A 15,153-nucleotide genomic window follows, 5' to 3' on the forward strand; every position below is an offset into this window, starting at 1 on the left:
ATAGTGTGAATGAATAATAATGAATAATCAGTTTGTTAATAATCGATATTTTGTAATATAGGATTGTTGTTGTTGATTACAAATGGTTACTATAGAAAATTAATAATAAAAGATGATAAATCCATCATAGCAAATTAACATTTATCGCTTATACACAATTTTTAAGAAACAAATGAAATATGACAAAATTTTTCAAGTTTAGTTTAGTTTAGAATTCAAAAATGCGAAATAATCAATTAGAGAAGAAATGTGTGTGAGAAAATAAACAAAATAAGGACATATTTTGCATCAAAAAAAAAAAAAACATAAAATGAAATTATAAACAAATGTAATAACCACCATCATCATCTTATTCTTCATTCGATGATTGTTGTTGAATATTTACAAAATTGAATTAGACTTGTTGTTGCATTAGTTAATCGAGATCGATGATATTTGTTTGATGTCTATGTTGATCGTGTAAAATATTTCTCAATTTCTGGTACACATTTGATGAAATTATGTTCCAATAATTTGTAATTAGGATTTCGAAACAATTCATTTATCAAATATTCAACACCCCATGGATGCGGTCGATGAGCAATATAACGCTCCAACAATACACGCACTATTTGTTCACGAATGTGCTCATTATTATCCTTGAACAATGTCAACAACAAACAGATGAACAACAGGGTTTCATTGTTTGGATAACGTAAATGATCGACCATCGAGTTGATCAATATATAGCGACCTTTCAAATTAAATTAAATTATTAAAACAAACCTAAATGACAAGCCTAATTTACCTTGGGAATCAAAATTCATCAGTAAATGTTGAAAGATTTCCAAATGAACAGAATTATGAATCGAGTTGATTGTTACCGTTTTGCTGGTTTGAATAGCCGATATACCAATATATAAGGTTAATGCATTGATCATTGTCGTTGAACTGGATTGCTTTTCAACATTCAATAGATTTGCGCTTAAACCTTGTGCCAATTCAATAAGAAAATTATTCGGATTGCGTTGAAGTAGATAGCTATCCAATTCTTTTTGAAAATAATGTAATTGATCGCAAAGTGATGTGCTGGGAATTCGAACCGGTGGTATGATTTCATAGAGATTATCTACTTTCAAATTGGAGACATCCGGTATATTGATCGGATTAGCACTGAGAATAATGTTTCGAAGTTGTACAGCACGAATTGGAATAATGTCGCACAGATTATAACAATATTCACATAAAAATTCGGGGAAATCATGCGACAAAATTGCAAATAATCTCAATGTTCCCTGAAATTACAAAAAACAGTATTGATATTTGATTAAAAAGTGTTTTGTTAAATAATTGAAATTACCTTGTGAAGCTCCATATTACAATTGACAATGAAAGAATCCATATTCTGAAGGATTGGTTTGAGAAAAAGTAATAAATCAGTCAATAGAGCAGCATAAAGTGGCCAGGTTTTGTGATTAATCTGGGGACTATTGTCCAAACATTTTTCCATGAAAATTCGATGCGAAATAAAATCCAACCATGCAAATGTGAATGATGGTATTTTGGATGGACACATTTGATGTAGAAAATTGGAGTAATTGCGCACCAAATGAAATTTGAAAACTTCAAACAGGTTATCATTGCTGACAACCAATTCTTGAAAGCCAAGATTCAATGGCGAATAAAAAAATTCGATAAAAATCGACAAAATGATTCGATAGTAAGTTAGTGAGAAAAAATCTTTTTGGTGAATTTCCTGATCACGATAAGCCGTGGTAGCCAATATTGTCAGAATACGCAATAAAAATTGAAATTTTTGATCCAAATTTCCCTGATTACCACTTTGTTTGATGAACAATATGACCAACACAGAATAGGAATCAATAAATTCATAACATTTCAGATGAATGTTGTTCAATGGAAATGTTGGATGTTGATCAGCATACGATATTATTTGATAACAACGTTCAATGCAGAATTCGAGAAAAAATTTAAAAAAATTTGAAATCGATTCATCATTCTTGAGAACACCCTGTTTGAAAAGCAAAATAATTTTAAATTCAACTAATTAGATTGAGGTAGGCAAATTACCTGTGCATTCATAGTTTTCACCACAATGGGAAATGAGCTGTTGATATCTTTCGAATTATAGAATCGTATCCATTCCTTGACGATTGTTTCAAGAATGGGACCTTCCATCATATCATTATTATTGGATTGATTGGGGTTGATATTGATTCTAGCCAGCGAAAGAATATGCTTCAATTCGATAATCAGTTGGGTATTGGTGGGGCTTTGTTGATTCATTTTCATGGCAACAATTCGCTGCAATAGATCCAATGTTGTTTGGAAATTATTAGAATTAATGCTATTCAGATAATATTTCAGAAAATTCAAAACCATCGGAAAACTTGTCGAACCATTTTCCAATATCTGATAAAATTCATTGTCCAGAAAATTAAGATTTATCAAATCTTGACGATAAAGAATGTCGAAAAGATCGTCCGGAAACGATGTATTCATTGCTATCCAATGTTCAAGCACCGAACGGGTTACATTCAATGTTGTAAAGCGAAGATTATAGGCTCGTTGATCGGCAAGAGCTTTGAGAAGGATCAGATAAAAATCTCTGGCACGTGATATGACAGCCAAGTCGGTGACACCAGTTTCAGCATTCAACAGCAATTCCCGAAGACCATTGATAACATTTTTGATCAAACTGACGGCTGTACCTTGATCTCGGGGATTTTGTTTGGATACTTTTAGAATTTCCAGTACCTGATGCATTGCTTCAGTTGTGTAATGAACATACTCGAATTCTTGAATCAATTCGCTTAGATGTTTGATTAATTTATCATAAATGACAACAAATGCATCAATATGAACTTGATTTGCTTGATTCACGTTCAATGTTGCAGCAGCATTATGTTCATTGTGAATCAATGGATAATTATTGTTGTTGTGTGCAGCGGTTACATTGGATAAAACATTAACATTTCCATAATTCATAGCTTTAGCCGATTGATTATCGATTGGCGAATAGAACGATGATGATTGATTGGAACTGAAACCGGCAATATTTCTTCCCATTTCTTCATAGATTTGCAGTTGCTTCATACTTATCGATGAACTCTTTTTGCTATTAGCATCGGCTGAATTTTTTTGTCTAGCTTCGAAATCTGGTTTCATTCGTTTGTCCAGTTCTTCGATAGCACGTTCGATACAAGTTTTCTGTACAAAACAAACACACAATTCCAGGTTATCATTAATCAATGTTTGTATGGTTGAATCGATCAGTTCTTTGGTAACTTTCATCTGGTTTCCCAGAAAATAATTCAACAATGACATTTGTATTCGATTAAGCAACGGTTCTTGAGTGTTGATCAATGAATATCCAGCAACCAGGGAACGCATCATTTTATGTGCAGCATTACGCATCAATTCGGCATTCGGTTCATGAGCGAAATCTTTTTTCACCAATGTTTCGGTGGTTACCATACAAACTTTGATCACACGATCCGATACAAATGTTATCCAATCTTGCACACATTTTTCAATCAGATTACGAATGAAGTTTTTATGTTGTGGATTCATCATTATAATCTGCAGATTTGGTTGTATAATAATCGATTGTGAAAGATTGGAAATATTGTTTACATTGATTTCGTTATAATTTTGCATCTGATTTACACCTGTTGCGTTCGCTGCTGCGGCAACAACTGCCTGCGGATGCATTAGATTATTATCAATGGTTGAATGCATGGACGATTGATGTAACTGAACGCTTGGTTCTATTACTGATCCACCAATATTATTCGCAATGAAATTGGGTCGAGGAATAGGTGCAGCACCGAGTTGTGGTTCTAATTTCATGAATAATTCTTTATTTTTTAAATCTTGCGATTTTCCCACATAATCATTGATATCCAATTCAAGATGTTTGCATAAAACTTCCACCTCGAATTTGAGGTTCAATTTCAAATCCGGAATACTATGCAATTCGACCAAAATTTTGATCAATTTAACTGTCCATGGACATGGCGGACGAAAAACTTTTGATTTCGATGTTCCCATCAATATTTTCGTCACAAACGGCACAATGAAAAACATTTGTAGTTGACCTTTATGAAAAGCTTCGATCAATAGATTTTTCAAATCTAAATTTCGAGTGAGGATTGGTTTATTCTGTGCCAATGTTATCATTCCCAGCCAATTGCCAAGATTTTTCAGTAATGTTCGATCCTGAAAATTATCCGTTTCCTTATTGGACCGTAATAAAACTTTGATGTTGCGATAAGTTTCAATCAGGATTTTTGCCGACAAATCAGATAGATTTACTTTGACCATGAATGAAGCATATAATTCGTGATAATTGGATTCCAAACCAACACGTTTCATGATGAAATAATGCGAAAACCATTGAAAATATTGATCTTTATCCTTCAGGAATAATTCCTTAAACTCATCCGCCTTTTTGACAATATTCATTTGGGAAAGATTATTAATAATGAATGCAACTTTATCCTGGAAAGCGCTTGGTGGAATTTCCAATTGTTGTTGTGGTGGTGGTTGATCATTCGATTGATTCATTTTATTTTGATTGTTTAAAAGTGTAATACGATGATTTTGTGCTAACGATGGCGGATTCATACCTTGTTTAGCGAATTCAATATATTCGATCAAGATGGGTGGTAAATCACGATAAGCAGGTATATTACAAAGATGATTACAAAACTGAGGAAATTCTTTTAGACGGGTTTTCAACTTATTCAATGCTGCTTGACCGAACATGAAATATCTAGCCGATGCTTCGGTACGTTTGAGGGCATCCATTACACAACGTAATGCATTGACCATAGTAAGACCTTTGACAAAATTATTCAAAATGATACCACCGAATATTTCGCCAGTAATGACCAATTCTTTATCCGGATATTGTGGCAAAAATGGATATTCTTTGAATAAATTTCTTATCATACAAGCGGCAATTTCTTTTTCTCTTTTCAAAGAAGATTCCTGAAATTTTTTCAACATATCCAGAAATTGATCAATAGTTAATGAATCTGGTTGATCTTGATTGTAAATTCTTTGAAAATAAGAATCAGCTTCTTCCTCAATATCCTTTGTGAATTCTTCTTCTGTTTCCGGACTGTAAGGTTGTTGTTGTTGTTGGTTAGCATTGCTGTTGGTTAGCTGTGGACTGCGAACAGGATTTTCGCCAAACAAATGAGATCCTGCAACTGAATCAAATTGATTAGGCTTCATGACGGTTGTTGGTGTTGGTAATTGCTGAGAATTGACGTTGAATTGATTGGGATTAGCCCACTGGTTGAATCTTGTGTACATTTTCATTATTTCCAATTCGATCATTGATTTTGGTGAATCGGAAACATGATGACGAAGACAATTCAATATGATACGATACGTTTCATTGGGCAGAGAAAATGTTGCCGGTTCGGTTGCACCAAATATAGCGCATCTTTTTTTCAAAAATTGTATGCAAGCTTCGATGAATTGTGAACCATTTTGCGTGATTTTATCATTTAACCACTTGTCAAGTTTAAGATATTCGCGTCGTGATGCAAAACAAGCCAAATCAATAACAAATGAATAAGTATTACTTGAAAGCAAAACATTTAACACTTTCAGATCTTGCGAAAGATCGAGAATCTTGGAAAGTTTATATGATTGTTCTTCGGGAGATGATGACGTATAAAGTTCAACCATTGCTGTAAGTAAGGATTTTTGGGCCCATGTCAGAATAGTTTTGGGTGTATAAACGAAATCTGTGGGCCAAATTTTCTGTATGATCAATGTGGCATTGGGATTTGGATTATTGTGGCTGACACAGATGAATTTCAACAAAGCTTTGATGAGAACCGTTTCTTTGAGGCCATGATTACCATGACACTCGATCAATGCAAATACCAGCAGATCGGGACATTTATTCAGTGGTGTGAAAAATATCTCCTCAACAAACGATCGCGTTAGTTGATTGGAATCGGAAAGATCCAATAGTATTTGACATAAGCATTGATATTTCCAACAATATATTTGACAATCAGTTTCATATTCCATGGGACATTTCAGATTTTCGATTTGAGGCACTTTTTTAATCAATGTAGGATGTGTACATTTGCTCAATATCTGCTGTATCCAGTCCGACACGATACAATAACGAATGACTTGCTGCTGAAAATGAGCATTGTTTTTCCAAACTTTTGAGAAAAATGTTAGGCCAAGTATGTCCAAACCTGAAATCAAAGGAAAGATATGATTTTTTGTGGAAAACAAAACCATGATAAAGCAAAATACCTTGTTTGTCCGATGAGCACAGATAACGACAAACGATGAGAAATTTGTTGAAATCAAATTGTTGATGATTGAATAATTTTTTATAAAAATCCACCGAATCTAATTGACGAAGAATTTCACTTAGTGGCGATTCACAGATTAAATTTTCAACAATAATGTTGGCAAATTTGATTAATAAATCTTCTGTACAGTTAATTTTGGAATCACATAATTTGATTAGATAAGCTGTTATCAGTGTTGGTGTAACATTCGAATGCCTGATTGATTCGATGAAATAGGACGTCTCTTCTAATGACGATGATGATGACGAACATGACGACGAGGTGGTCGCTGTTCCGCTCCCAGAAGTCATGACGGATTGATTTTGATCCGTTTGCTTGATGAATTCCATATCGATGAAATCCATCCAAATCAATGCAAAATCATCCAATCAATGCTGAATGATGATTGACCAGTATTGCATATATCATTTATCCACAAACAATATTATTTCTCATTCAATCAACTCAAACTTTATGTTTTCTCTCAGTACAAGCTGATCATCATCGGTTGAAACGAATGTCATTGAATGATTTTTTCTGGATGATGACTATTGATAATTTAACAAGTCATCTTATAATCAACCACCATCATTGGATGATCAACATGAGTTGGCAGTAGTGGTGGCAACAAATGTCTACTTGTTTTGAAATTTTTTCAAAATTTGATTGATTTATGGATGAATGGATGTTGAGAATTTCTCTGTTGTTGATTTTGAAATTCTTGTTGAGATGGACAGGTGAAGAAAATGATGATTATTTATTTTTTGAAATGTACCAAAAATAAAAACAAAACAAAAAATGAAGCAAAAAAATTTCTTAAAAAATCAGTTAATATTCAAATCAGTTCAATTCATGATCAAAATATCACCACTTTAAACTTGAGTTTGTTTTCTTCCACAAAAACCTTAATAATTTTCTTTTGTCTTTTTGAATATTGAAGAATTGTGAAAATGTGAAGACACACCGAACACACACACACACAGTATACTCGATTTTGGTTTGTTTTTCAAGTAACGCCATACACATTTGCCATACACACATATACACACATACAGAACGAAATCACCAGCACAAGCTCATCTCAATAAAGATACAAAGAAACAGCACTGCAAAAGCACACAGCAACACAACTCATCATTATCATCACTTATTTCAAGTGTGTGTAAGAAAGAAGCATACAAATCACACACACACAGTTGTTTGTTTGCTTGCTGGTGTGTCATACATATACAATGTGATGTTATGAGGAAATTTTCCTCAATTTTTTTTTGGGGAAAATTTCTCCAAATGTTGATTTAGTTTCAACATTCGAATGTGCGAATATTTATCGAATGAAAAAATGAGAAACTCAATTTGATTTGATTAGATAATGAATGAAATTTGATTAATATTTTGTAAATTGGATTTGTTTGTAAATAATAAAAATTGATGAGAAAATTAAATTATCATTTCCGTAACCTATTTTTTGTCGATTTGATTTGAACAGACTAAGATTGATGGCATTGAATGTTTTATGGTGACGGGATATGTCATTGAACACGAATTAACCAAGGAAAACGTTTTGCAACTTTAATTTCATTTCTTTTCCATCCTCACTCATCACTCTCCATTCTTTCTCTCTCTCATTATCCAAAAATAAAATGACAAGAATGTGTTATATAAAAATCATTTGAACAAGCAAAGCCCGCTTATTGGTAATAAAACGAAAGTGTGTTGTTGGGTGTCTTCTCCTTAACTAACTAAGATGGTCGACTGATTAACTTTTGCCATCATAAAACATTTTTCATTCTTTTTGCTCATTATTCACTAGAATCTCTGGCTAAATAAATTTGATTAGGATATTAGATTTTTGGTGGTTTTTGAATTTTTGAATTGAATGAAATAAACCATGGTTGGACCTGATTGCAACGAATGTAAATCACCATCCACATTATGCATTTTACATTTTAATGATTGTTATAATGTTGAACCTTGTGATCAAGAACCTGTTGGTGGTGCTGCGCGTTTTGCTCATGCATTACATCAATTTGATCATCTGGATCCATTAACTTTGTTCAGTGGTGATATCATCTCTCCAAGTATTAGTAAGTGTTGTTGATTAATATTATTATTATTATTATTATTATTATTATGATTTATCAATTTCAATTTGAACAGTGAGCTCATTCACCAAAGGTGAACAAATGTTACCCGTTTTGGAACGTTGTAATGTTGATTGTGCCTTATTTGGCAATCATGAATTCGGTGAGGATTTTTCCATCTCCATTAATTTTGATCTAATAACGTTTTTTCTGAAAAATAGATTTTGGTCTTGAATGTCTGTTATCGTTTGTAAAACGAACAAACTTTCCATGGTTAATGAGCAATGTCATTGATAAAAATACTGGCCAACCACTTGGTGGCGGAAAAATTTCCTGCATTATTGAAAAAGGAAATCTCAAAGTAAATGAGTGATGACAATTAAACAATACTTGTTCTCATATTGATTGTTCTCTAGATTGGGCTGATAGGGTTGATCGAAGAAGAATGGTTATCAACACTCGTACTGGACGAAGATGATATTGAATATTCGGATTTCGTTATCGAAGGACGTCGATTAGCACGAAATCTCAAGGAAGAGGTAATTTTGGAAAAGAAAAGTGAAAAAATGTTATTGAATTATTTTCTAGGGTGGTGTTGATATTGTGATAGCATTGACACATATGCGAACATATAATGATATACGTTTGGCTGAACAAGTGGATGAGATCGATTTGTTTCTTGGTGGACATGATCATGTTTATGAAATTCGTAAAATTAATCAAAAACTAGTGATCAAAAGTGGATCGGATTTTCGACAATTCAGTAAAATCGTTCTATGTTATGATCACGAAAAGAAAAAAATTGTCGACATTCAAGTCGATGAAATGAATATCACATCGGATATTGATGAGGATGCTGAATTGGTTGTTGAATTGGATAAATTCAAAACTGTATTGGAAGAAAAAATGGAAGACACTATTGCCATAATTGACTGTGATCTTGATGGCCGATTTGCCAGCGTACGAACCAAAGAAACCAATCTAGGAAATCTTATTACCGACGTTATGCTTTATGCTGTACCTGATGCTGATTTTGCCTTAATCAATTCCGGAACATTACGTAGTGATCGAATTCATCCAAAAGGTGCATTAAAAATGCGCGATTTGGTCAATATCTTACCCTACATGGAATCATTATTAGTCATTTACATTGATGGTCGACAAATATACCGGGCATTAGAGAATGGCGTTTCTCAATTTCCAAAATTCGAAGGACGTTTTCCTCAGGTTTCCGGTATTAGTTTTCGATTTGATTCGAAAAAACCGGCTGGGTCTCGTGTCGATATGGAAAGCATACGAATACAAAATGAACCATTGATTGAAAGTAAATACTATAAAATGATAACCAAAGAATTTATTGTACAAGGTAAAGATGGCTATGAAGTTCTGAAAGAGTGTTCTATCTATAAAAATACAGAAGAATGTTTAACACTGTTACAAGCTTTCACAGAATATTTGCAAGCATGTAAATTATTAATGCCAAGTGCAACCAATACAAAACCACCATCTATTCGTCGAAATTCGCTGAAATTGATTTCAACAAATATAAATCACCATCATCATCATGATGTTTGCCATTTAAATCCTCAGGTGGAAGACAGGATTATAATTATTTAAAATGTATTCAATGTTGGTTTTTATTGATTTTATTTTTGTTTTTTTGTAACAAGTTTTATAATAACCCAGATCACAATGAATTGACTTTGTTGGAAACCAACAAAGGAATAGCTTTCAATTCTGATTTAAGACAAATATATTCCCCCGTTATACACATGATTGTTATACAGATTATGTTTAAAAGCCACCAGGAAAATGTTGTTGGTACATGTCCCATGTAAAATCGAACCAATATTAAATGAATTATGAATAAAGTGAGTGTAAAATCCAGACATTTTTTTGCTCGTCGTACCATAAAATGCAAGATCAATGCCCTGTTTAATAAAATGATTATAATCAAAACACTCTAACAAAACAAGCAAACAGACCCGAAAAAGGAGTTGGAAATGAATGAAATTGTTATGACTAGACCAAGTGATGTTTTAAAGCTGACAATCTGCGAATTGAATATCTGATCCAACGTAGCATAATAACCGAATAGATGTGCAATCCAGAATAGAACGAATCCAAGACTTAGGTAAAATGTTGTTTGTATGGCCACAATCTGGGTAGAAATCAATATTGGATCCCAACGCGAATAGCTGAATTGTCCGGACATTATCGATTGGAAATTCTTTTCCCAAACAAAAACATTATTTTTGTTGTTGAAAAACGCGAATCAAAAAAGAAATTATGAAAACTTGTCGAATTAAATCGTCATCAGGCGAATGAGTGCTCGTCGTTTATGAACAAAGCAAAATTGTTGTTATAAAAAGGTGAGAAAGAAAGTCACTCGATCAATCGAACAGGCGAGGAATTTTCCAACTCAGACCAAGATTTGTTTTCAATTTACAACTTTTTTCAACACCGTGATCCTGATTAAGTTGGCTGAAAAATGTCTTATGTATTGCGATTATCACGTTTTAATCAACTATTGAATGTGAATCGAGTCCAAAAATGTATTGCAATGATCCAAGCACAGTCTTACCATAATCGTGAATTGATTGGTAAACGTGAAGTTGTCGGTTTTGGATTCAATGGATCATATACTTATTTTGATGCCACTGATATGCCATATCCGGCTATTCGATTCCGCGAAGAAAGTGATGAAATAAAACGACTTCGCGAGAAAGAAAAGAATGATTGGAAACAATTGACTTTGGAAGAGAAAAAGAAACGTAAGTGATCTGAACAACATTGTTGAACACGAAACGAAATGTTGTAAAATGTTTGTTTCACAGTTTATCGTCACAATTTCTGTCTCACATTGTCCGAAGTTGATGCACCGACTGGCGAATGGAAGATGCAATTGGCAGTCGTATTATTTACTGTATCTCTTGCACTTTATTATTTTGCATTCGCTCGTCAGAACTGTAAGTTGAATGATTGTTTTTTTTGAAATGAAAATATTCATCTTTTTCATTAGTTTATGGACCTTTGCCCGAAACGATGACACCGGAGGGAAAACAACGTACCCGTGATTTGGAAATCCTATACAAAACCAATCCCATTTTTGGTTTAGCATCCAAATTCGATTATGAAAAGGGTGATTGGAAATGAAAATTGAAACTAAACAAATTTGGATAGAATCTATCGAGATTACAGTAGCAACCAGAAGCAACATATAATTTTTTTCATTTTTGTTTTAAATATTGATTACAATAAAATAATTATTAACAAAAATCATTAATTTCGAAGACAAACACATCCACAACCGGATGGACATTGGTCATGTTCTTGAAACCAATCATTCATATGTTTAGCATGGCCACCATGACCACATTTCATGCAATGATTGGTGGCACCTTTGACAGGTAAACGACAAATAGTACATATTAGCGATATACGATTACAATGGCTGCAAATATAATTGTTACAGAGTTTTTGTCGATCTTTACAGGATTGGGTGAAGCATTCGATACCAAAGGAAACAATGTGTGATTGATCCTCGTGCAACATTTTCGATTCGATTGTTTTCAATAGTTGGGTACGCTTTTTAATCAATTTCCATCGATATAGAATATCTACATAGATTTTTTTATAATAATCATATTCTAATGTTAGTTTCGAATCAAATGTCCTGATTGCCAGAAATTAATGATTAATATTTTGAAAAACTTGAATTTGTTTCATACTCACATTTCAACACGTTCATTCAAGCATGATTCATCGTTATTATGGTCAACAATGGTTTTATCATTTTTGTTTTGATTCATTTCTTGATTTGATGAGCAACTGCTTGTGCGAATTCGATTTTTGTTGTTGATCACATCATTCGCTAAACTTTTGGTCCATTCATTGTCATTTTCATCATGAGTCGATGTGGAATTGTAATCAATTTTCGATTGATTTTGTGTCGCTGCTGTTGTTGATGTAAAGGAAGGTTCACCACAACTAAGTTTGCACGAACTTATTACACTTGAAATCATTGCAGCCGTTTGAATATCGTTACATTTTAAAACATAATGTTCAATTCTGAAATAAGAGAAACAAAATTTGAATCAATTTTTGAGAAAAATTTTCACTTACATTGATTGTATCATTTTTCCACCGAATGGATGTCTTGACCAGTGTGAATTGAGCTCTTCCGATGATAGAAAACGATTTTTCAGATAAATCTCGGCCGAAATTCGAACCAAATGCCAGGTTTGTAGAAGATCACGACGGCCAGATGTGTTGGCGATTTTAGCATTCAATTCGCACAGATTAATAATGTTGCTTTTAGGTGTGGGCACAATGTATTGTTCGGCTAAATGACGAGAAATTGGTAATAATTTGGCAACACTGAATACCATAACAGGACCGCAAAGATTTGGCGATTTTTTTTCCTGATATTGATGCACTTTACGAAACGATCGATGTTTTTTTGAAGAATCAATGTAAAATGACGATATGGATGGAATGTTATCTTTTGCATTCATATGATTCGAATTATAAGCACCAACATGCTTCACCAAATATGATGATAATGCGGATAACGATCGCGGCGTATATTCGGTCGGAACATTCATTTGTTCTAAATGTGGTGGCCGTCCAAAACAGACCAGAATTTCGGATGAACAAAATCTTGCTCCGGATGTACGAGGAAAAGGTACCGATGCGTCCAGATAGCTGACGTATTGGTGAGTAGGAAGGTAATCCGATATGGTTTGTTTAATATTAGTATTAGCATTGCTGTTTGCTTGGTTTAAATTCAATGATGTCGATTCTTCAATCAGGTGAACAAATTGTCGAAGACATTTCTCCAAACAATTGCGATTATGTTTGACAAGAAATGTAGCTGTGGATTGAAGATCAGTGAGAATTTCTTTTTTAGTTTTATCATCCAATAATTTGGTTGTATTCGAATTGAATGACGGCACAGGTTGATCATTTAGAAATGTAAAGACAGGTATAGTGTTTGGGTAATTGATGGGAAAGAATATCTTCAATCGACATATGATTGATGATTTGATGGATGCTATACAAAAACGTTTATTGACATTAAGTTCTTCAATCATTAGGTTAGCAATGTTTGAATTGAATAAGGAAAATTCTTGTTTCAAACTGAAAACTTTATCCGACTTATCTTCCAAATTATCAAATTCATTTTGATTTGATTCACATTTCTCCGATATTGGCGATGATAGGTCGCTTGATTTACTTAGATCGAGATTGGACAATTTTGCCGATTGACTATCGAAATCGGATGATATATCATCAGTATGATGATCATGTTGATCGTCCGTCGAAGATGAATCCTGGATTTGGCGGACAAATTCATTGGGATTCACTTTCCACAGACGAAAAGTATTATCCCGTGCCCAAGTAATCAATTCATAATCATCCGAATCGATAATATTCCAACCGAAATCCAATACAACATCAAGATGTCCGGCAAATGAATGAATCGGTTGATCAAGTGAATCGATTTTCCACATCCAAAGCGAATTATTCTCCCCGGTTCGACGCATTTGTGGCACTAATGCTGTCATCAGACCATTACCGAATGGTGTATAACGTGCTTTCCAAATTGGCAATCCCGTTGTCATATGGTATTCACTTTTTCCCTTGCTGCAATTTATTAGATCCCATAGCTATCCAACAAAACATTACTACAAAAAAACATTCCACAGAGAAATACCAACTTTTATACTTCCATCCTGCGAACAGGTTAAGAATTTATTCTCATAGAATGGACTCCAATCGATTCCGGTTATTTTGGCCAAATAAGTTGATACATAATGTAATGGCATATTACTTTTCTGTTTTGATTGTTTCAATTAGAATGGTTTATTACTGACTGAAACTTACTCTTTTGTCCCAGATTCGGACATCACCCTCGTGACTGGTTGCCAGAATATTTTCATTCATTTTCGACCATTTGATCTGTGTGGCACCCGAAATCGAGTACATGAGATATATGGGTTTCCTGGTTTCCCTTAGATCCCAGATATAGATATAATTATCGAACGAAGCACTTGCCAAAATGTTTGGCTCCTTACACGACCAATTCAAATCAGTAATGGTGCGAGTATGACCATTGAGTGTATGCATCAACCAATTACTTTGGTCATCAATATTATAAATATTAATGGTTTGCGCATTAGTAATGGCCAATTGTTTCGGATCCGGGGGACTGAATTCAGCATGTGTAGTATCCCATTTGGTTTCTCGGGCTATGACCGAATCAATTTTGGCCAAATTATCCGTACGAATTATCGATATGGATCGTCGTGAAACAAGTGCACATTTTCCATTACCCGATGTTGCCAGACACATTGCGTGCAAATCAGGATGGGAAATAGTTGCATTAGCTACCGACCAACCAAGTACCATGATTGATCGATTATTCCACAAAATTAATAATCAACAGGTCAACTTAATGATGATACAATTGGAAGAATTCTGAATTCAAAAAATTCTGAATCAAAAAAAACTCAGACTTTTAACAATTTTTGGAAATTCACAAACGACATAACAGAATATTTTGTCCAAAATACAGTATTGCATTTGTTAATATGAAACACATAGAATAACGGCAGTATGACTGTATATATTCAATACATGAATCAGTTTAAATAACAGAACCATGCTTCTTCAACATCGGAAAAATGAATGAATTCTGTGTGGCGAACAAACAACAACAACATTATGATTGC

General features: G+C 33.7%; 5 protein-coding genes across 5 annotated transcripts; 2 read left to right on the forward strand and 3 right to left on the reverse strand.

The window, feature by feature from the left end:
* Positions 1–10: 10 nt before the first annotated feature.
* LOC113795783 (CCR4-NOT transcription complex subunit 1-like) lies at positions 11–6,990 on the reverse strand. Its single transcript, XM_027346004.2, has 5 exons — positions 6,295–6,990; positions 2,071–6,233; positions 1,340–2,011; positions 788–1,274; positions 11–733 (listed from the first exon to the last, which is right to left on the reverse strand). The coding sequence occupies exons 1-5, from the start codon at positions 6,698–6,700 to the stop codon at positions 447–449; spliced, it is 6,015 nt and encodes a 2,004-aa protein (XP_027201805.2). The 5' UTR covers positions 6,701–6,990; the 3' UTR covers positions 11–446.
* Positions 6,991–7,589: 599 nt separating this feature from the next.
* On the forward strand, positions 7,590–10,677 carry LOC113795788 (mannosylglucosyl-3-phosphoglycerate phosphatase). Its single transcript, XM_027346010.2, has 5 exons — positions 7,590–8,419; positions 8,493–8,579; positions 8,638–8,777; positions 8,833–8,955; positions 9,005–10,677. The coding sequence occupies exons 1-5, from the start codon at positions 8,224–8,226 to the stop codon at positions 10,031–10,033; spliced, it is 1,575 nt and encodes a 524-aa protein (XP_027201811.2). The 5' UTR covers positions 7,590–8,223; the 3' UTR covers positions 10,034–10,677.
* Positions 10,047–10,631, reverse strand: Sys1 (Sys1 golgi trafficking protein). Its single transcript, XM_027346019.2, has 2 exons — positions 10,402–10,631; positions 10,047–10,347 (listed from the first exon to the last, which is right to left on the reverse strand). Exons 1-2 carry the CDS (start codon positions 10,629–10,631, stop codon positions 10,104–10,106), a joined length of 474 nt encoding a protein of 157 aa, XP_027201820.2. The 3' UTR covers positions 10,047–10,103.
* Positions 10,678–10,788: 111 nt separating the features above from the next.
* Positions 10,789–11,695, forward strand: LOC113795794 (cytochrome c oxidase subunit 4 isoform 1, mitochondrial-like). The gene is made up of 3 exons (XM_027346016.2): positions 10,789–11,190; positions 11,254–11,385; positions 11,439–11,695. The coding sequence occupies exons 1-3, from the start codon at positions 10,908–10,910 to the stop codon at positions 11,570–11,572; spliced, it is 549 nt and encodes a 182-aa protein (XP_027201817.2). The 5' UTR covers positions 10,789–10,907; the 3' UTR covers positions 11,573–11,695.
* Wdr59 (WD repeat domain 59) lies at positions 10,830–14,962 on the reverse strand. Its single transcript, XM_075824454.1, has 5 exons — positions 14,306–14,962; positions 14,140–14,256; positions 12,542–14,088; positions 12,152–12,487; positions 10,830–12,092 (listed from the first exon to the last, which is right to left on the reverse strand). Exons 1-5 carry the CDS (start codon positions 14,828–14,830, stop codon positions 11,699–11,701), a joined length of 2,919 nt encoding a protein of 972 aa, XP_075680569.1. The 5' UTR covers positions 14,831–14,962; the 3' UTR covers positions 10,830–11,698.
* Positions 14,963–15,153: the final 191 nt, after the last annotated feature.

Source organism: Dermatophagoides pteronyssinus, unplaced genomic scaffold, assembly GCF_027571235.1.
Source record: "Dermatophagoides pteronyssinus isolate colony J.1.1.1.1 unplaced genomic scaffold, Derpt_VIB-CSIC_2022.12 sq0001, whole genome shotgun sequence".
NCBI lineage: Eukaryota > Metazoa > Arthropoda > Arachnida > Sarcoptiformes > Pyroglyphidae > Dermatophagoides > Dermatophagoides pteronyssinus.